At 32.7% G+C, this 5,379-nt stretch overlaps 1 protein-coding gene across 4 annotated transcripts; it reads right to left on the bottom strand.

Moving 5' to 3' along the window:
- Positions 1-498: 498 nt before the first annotated feature.
- Positions 499-2,998, bottom strand: LOC146955244 (uncharacterized). 4 transcript variants are annotated; one of them, XM_085720818.1, is made up of 5 exons: positions 2,418-2,998; positions 2,111-2,166; positions 1,592-1,665; positions 1,234-1,445; positions 499-1,115 (listed from the first exon to the last, which is right to left on the bottom strand). In XM_085720818.1, exons 1-5 carry the CDS (start codon positions 2,661-2,663, stop codon positions 741-743), a joined length of 963 nt encoding a protein of 320 aa, XP_085576944.1. In that variant the 5' UTR covers positions 2,664-2,998; the 3' UTR covers positions 499-740. The 4 variants fall into 4 exon arrangements, with proteins under 4 accessions (XP_085576944.1, XP_085576934.1, XP_085576938.1 ...); XM_085720808.1 differs by having other exon boundaries at positions 499-1,118; XM_085720812.1 differs by having other exon boundaries at positions 1,592-1,668.
- Between the last annotated feature and the right edge of the window lie 2,381 nt (positions 2,999-5,379).

Genomic DNA, 5,379 nt, shown 5'->3' on the forward strand with positions numbered 1-5,379 from the left:
AACCATTAAAAGATGAAACTAATTTCCCCTTCCCACTATCCCGCAATGTTAATAAACCACCCACCACTCATCCCCATAGATGGGAAGCTTACCCAATCAACATTATCATTCCTCCATATGAACTAGTTCCATAAGACAAACTATTTTTTTATACTCATTATCGATACTTTGTTACTACTATAATATGACGAAACTGTACTCAATCGTCGAGACCATGTGTGCATACAAGAGTTGACTGTCTTTTTTGTTGTAAACTACAAGAGTTGACTATTCTCAAAATAAAGCAAAAAATTAAGGATTGTTTATTTTGCCAAATTATGTTGTTGATTACAATGTATATCACGTGTTGTAGAGTGCATATTCTTTGTTAGTCAAAGAAGACACCGTTATCACGATCGAGTCAACTTAAAGTATAAACTACGAATTGATATATAACTTATAACTAATCAAGTGGCTGTTTAAATACTGCATTCTAAACCAAAATCAAACAACGCATTCTTAGTCCAATATCTTAAATTTAATAATAATCTACCCGCAAGAAATTACAACACAAATCAAAACTTCACAAAATATGAACAAAGAACGATAACATACAAATTACACACATGCAAGTAAATTATTAAGAAGTTGAACTTGCACTCACGTATAAGGTCAACTATTACTATTAGATCTCTCTCACAATCTGAAGTACATGAAATATTAACAATTTCTTCATCCCTAGTATTTTGCGATTAGTACTCTTACTTGTTATTCTCAGCTACCACGAGATCACTGATTGTTTGTCCCAACAAACTACTCATCGATCGCGCTTTCACCATTCCAATCTTCATCCTCTTCTTCGCGATAATCATCGGCTTCTTCTCATCATTGTCTTCACCATCAAACTTGGTTAGCTTTTCAAGAGATGGAGGTTCAGTTTGAGATATTGGCTTTTCAATAGAACTTGTTTCAGCCACAATAGACCTATTTCTTACACTTGTCATGCTTCTCAACCTTCCTTTCCCTAAATGATGCTCACATAGAGAATAACCGACTAGTGTTGGTTGACAACACCTCCATCCTCTTCCATTAACACGACTGCACCGCGAACCTTCCATAAGTGCACCACCTCTTACCTTCTTTTTTATTTTGATTTTATAAACATCATATAAGGATTAATATATAATCTTGATTTCAAGAATGTATATACAAAAAAAAAAAAAAAATGAGAATTTGAGAAAATGCACTTCTTACCTTCTTTTGTTTTGTTTCTCTAACGACCACTACCTCTTCTTCTTTATGATCTTCCTCTTCATCCCATTCATTACTATCATAACACTTCTTTTTTGTATTTGTCTTCAACTTCTTCTTCGTATTATTATTGTTATCGTTGTTGCTATTCGTCGCAAAGCTTCCTCTTCGTTTCTTTAGAGGAAAAGCTTTCTCTCCGTCGTTCCATCTCCAATCTATATAAATGACAATAGTACTCTAGATAACATACTCACTCAACATATATATATATATATATATATATATATATATATATATATATATATATATTTATGCATTCATGCATTATACTTCCAATAAATATAACACATTAATAACTTACCTTGTTTATGACTAGAAGGCCTTGAAGGAGAGAAAACCTCAGTTGAAGTTTGTGCACTCAAGATGCTTCCATTCCTACTAACAAAAAAGACACATCCACAAATATATATATCACACAATTACACCATACACTTCAAGGTAAAAAAGAAAAGGATAGAAAAAGAATGTAATATTATGAAAAAAAAGATGTGATGTAAATGGGGGACCAGCATTTGGTTCCACTCGATCTACCTGCTTGTGCAGCTAAAGGGCAAATTGGTAGGTAGCTAGTTTTGAGAAAAAAACGATCGGTTTAGATAAGAGGGTATAATAATTAAAACACTTTCAACACTATTTCACTAACAGTGTTGTATTTCTTTTTAGCTCTTAGTGCTCCTTATAATTTCATAAAAAAATAATTTAACTATATGTTTTTTCATGCCGGTTAAATCAAGTTATGGGTCTCCATGTTTTCACCTTTTTTTTACTATGAGATATTCATGGAGGAATAATAATTTCATGTGTCTTTCTTTGGTTTTACCTGGTATCATTACCCTTTTGTCCCCCTTCCTTGACATGCCCTCTCCCATCTTCTACCTGCAAATCACACGCACGCACAAAAAAGAAACATACATAGGATCCACTAAAATTAATATGGTTGGTTAAGAATATTACCCCTTTGTGTCTTTCAAAAATATTACCCCTTTATGAATGTGAAATAAAATAATTACACCAATCTAACACTTTGTAAAAGGTTGGACAAAAGTGCACTAATTTACAAAAGAAATGTCCTAAAAAAAAAATTAAAAAATTATTCAAGAATGAAATAATAATGTTTTTTCACTAACCAAAATTTCTTGCTTCTTGTGCTGGCTTAAGAAATCATCACAGCCGTTGGCTGGTTTCCCGATCGGTGGGAGTAGTTGATCAGACGGCTGAGGATGATCCGAGAGAGATAACAGTGCAGTAGCCAAGTCATGAGTGCAAGAAAGTTTTGGTGATGTAGTTGTAGCATCGTTGAGTTGCACCACCACCGGTGACCGGTTGATCATGTTGAGATCTGAGAGAGTAGAGTAAGCTTTTCGGATCCTCATATTTGCAAGAGACTATATTTATGTTCTTATGAATCTATGTCACAATATTTAGCTCATAAATAACAATAGACTTTGGAGAAGGAAAAAAATGAAAAATCACATACTATAGAAGGATCTAAATTTGGGTTTAGATTTCGGAGAAAATAATGATAGTAAAAAAAAAAAAAAAACATTAAGAGCCCATCTAGTTTATGAAACTAAAAAGCAAGAAAAATCAATGTTTTTATAAATTTATAAACTCTATCATCTCAATAAAAAGCACCTAATGCACTTTCTTTCTCTCACTAAGATATGTTCTTGGTTGGTTTCTATCTGGCTTTTTATTTGTTGCACTTGCACCACCACAAACGGGTGTTATTCTAGTTAAATTGTATGGTTGAGGGTGGCACGTGTGAAGGTGCTTTAGGAGTGGAAGCACGTGTGAGAAGGGTGACCGGTTGGGTAGGTAGCAAGTGGAAATGGAAAAAGACAGAGTACGGACGAGGATGCCAGGGTGGAGTGGGAGAATTGTCAAATAGAAAAATTAGAAATTAAAAAAAAAAAAAAAATGAAGAATAAGATAAGAGAAAGGAAGGAAGGAGAAGAAGTGGGTGGTTCTATCGTTTATACTTTTAAGAATGGGGACTATGGGCCCCACAACTGTGACCCTCCTTAACGAAGGACCCTCTTTATATTCTTTTCCCCATTATATAGGTTGAATTGATAATTCTAAATGATACATTATATAAGTTCAATTGATAATTCCAAATAATTACTACATAGGCACCGTATAGATCATGTGGGATGCTTCTAAGAAATTATTCTTTGCATCTTCCACTTTATTTTATACATGTATGCACAATTTTTTAACTCATGTTACAAGTCCCCTAAAAAGAATTACAAGTCCCGTTAAAAAACCCATGTTACAATTATAAAGTTTTCACCTCCTTCTTTAACAGTAGTTAATCTCTTTCGAGAAATATGTAGGTACACAAAGTGATTTTTATATATCTTTTGAACTGATTTTTGTCATGCACGGAAATCAAAACTTTGACCACTTGCTAAAAAGGCTCAAATCTCATGTCTCATATACATATTAATTCATATACTAATATGAATGAGAGGTCATAAATTTTAGATGTATGATAAACCTCTTTTTACATATATATATATATATATATATATATATATATATATATATATATATATATATATATATTTTACAATATATAACTTGTTTTATTTACAAATACAACACATTGTATCTTAGGGCGGGAAATAATAAGCATTACAGTTTCCTTATCTTAGGGCTGGAAATTATTCGAACCAAATCGAACTTGGCTCATCTTGACTTGAGTCGATAAGAATTTGTTAAGCTCAAAACTCAACTCGAGTTTAATTTGATATGAATTAGAGTCATATGCACCTTAGAATATCTGTATTGGTTTCTTTATCAATGAGAGTACTTCGACGATGAGAAAAACACAAATAAGGGTTGAATTGTATTGGCTTTTTCAAACTTTTTGAAAGTGTTTCACAAGTCAGAGTCTGAGTGCAACATATAAAATCAAACACACACAGAGAGAGAGAGAGAGAGAGAGAGAGAGAGAGAGAGAGAGAGAGAGAGAGAGAGAGAGAGAGAGAGAGAGAGAGAACAATTATACTAGTTATAATCCAGGATTAATTCAGTCCCCTTGCACTTCCAAGGGATTTTCACCATAACCACAACTGATTGCAATTACTAAAGGACAAAACCAAGAGACTTCAAATGCTCAAGCACACAAGGAAGAGACTACCAAATGCTCAATCACAATTGAAAGACTTCTAAGAGTTTACATATAAAAGAGTCGTTGAGAAGCATCAAATCAAAGATGTTGGAATGTTACCTGTTGGAACAAAGCTTTAACCCCCCACAATCTTCCCCTGTCAATGTCATCTATTTCTTCCACTTTCTCCTTCCTTTTTTTTCAAACACCTCCCCTCCCTTCCAAACGTAAACAAAGCCTTAAAATAGCCTGAGGAGGTACTAGAAGGTCGATGGGAAAATCTGTCTCTTGTTTGTGATCGATCGTCAACCGAAGTAAAAGAACACTGTGAGGCATTGTTGCATGACTTAGCACTCATTTAGCAAGATCTTATCGATTTTTCAACTGACTCAGATGATTTTAGTTCAAAAGCCAATGCTTCAACCGATGAGAATAAAGCTCCTCCAATTAAGAATAAGACTAATAAAGTGGAGTGAAACATTTGAGTGAAGAAGAACACATGTAAATGTAATTATTTAGAAATTAATTAACTTACATTTTAATTTTTATCTTAACTTTTTTTCTTTCTTTCTCATATGAATGAGTCTTAATGCATGATGAGAATTCCATAAAAAGATGGAGCTGTAAGTATTTTATTCCAAAAGGCAAGAACATATTACTTTTTATTATGAAAGGGGCATTATTTTTTTGTTAAACGTTTATTCTTTTGTTAGGAAAACTTTCATTCCATTTTTCTATTGAAATATTCATTATAGATTTTAATTTCCCTGCATCATTACTTTCTCGGTTGATAATTTTTGTGTTACTATACCTAATTCCTTAAATTGGATTAAAAAGAAAGTTATAACAAACTTGAAGAAATAAAAAAAAATGTTAATGTATCTTGACACTAACAAATTATATGTTGGGTTTTCGATGTTTTTTTTTTTTTCTTCACCATGATATAAAATAAATTTACGAAGAATTCTCAT

The sequence above is a fragment of the Medicago sativa genome, chromosome 1 (genome assembly GCF_051527215.1).
Source record: "Medicago sativa cultivar Bolivia chromosome 1, Bolivia_mono, whole genome shotgun sequence".
NCBI lineage: Eukaryota > Viridiplantae > Streptophyta > Magnoliopsida > Fabales > Fabaceae > Medicago > Medicago sativa.

Excerpts from the sequence above, each read along its gene's own strand:
- LOC146955244 (XM_085720802.1), bottom strand. The coding sequence starts at position 2,663 with ATGAGGATCCGAAAAGCTTACTCTACTCTCTCAGATCTCAACATGATC. Across the intron at positions 1,669-2,110 it reads CAAAAGGGTAATGATACCAG|TAGGAATGGAAGCATCTTGA; the intron begins GTAAAACCAAAG and ends CTTTTTTGTTAG. Across the intron at positions 1,446-1,591 it reads GCCTTCTAGTCATAAACAAG|ATTGGAGATGGAACGACGGA; the intron begins GTAAGTTATTAA and ends TCATTTATATAG.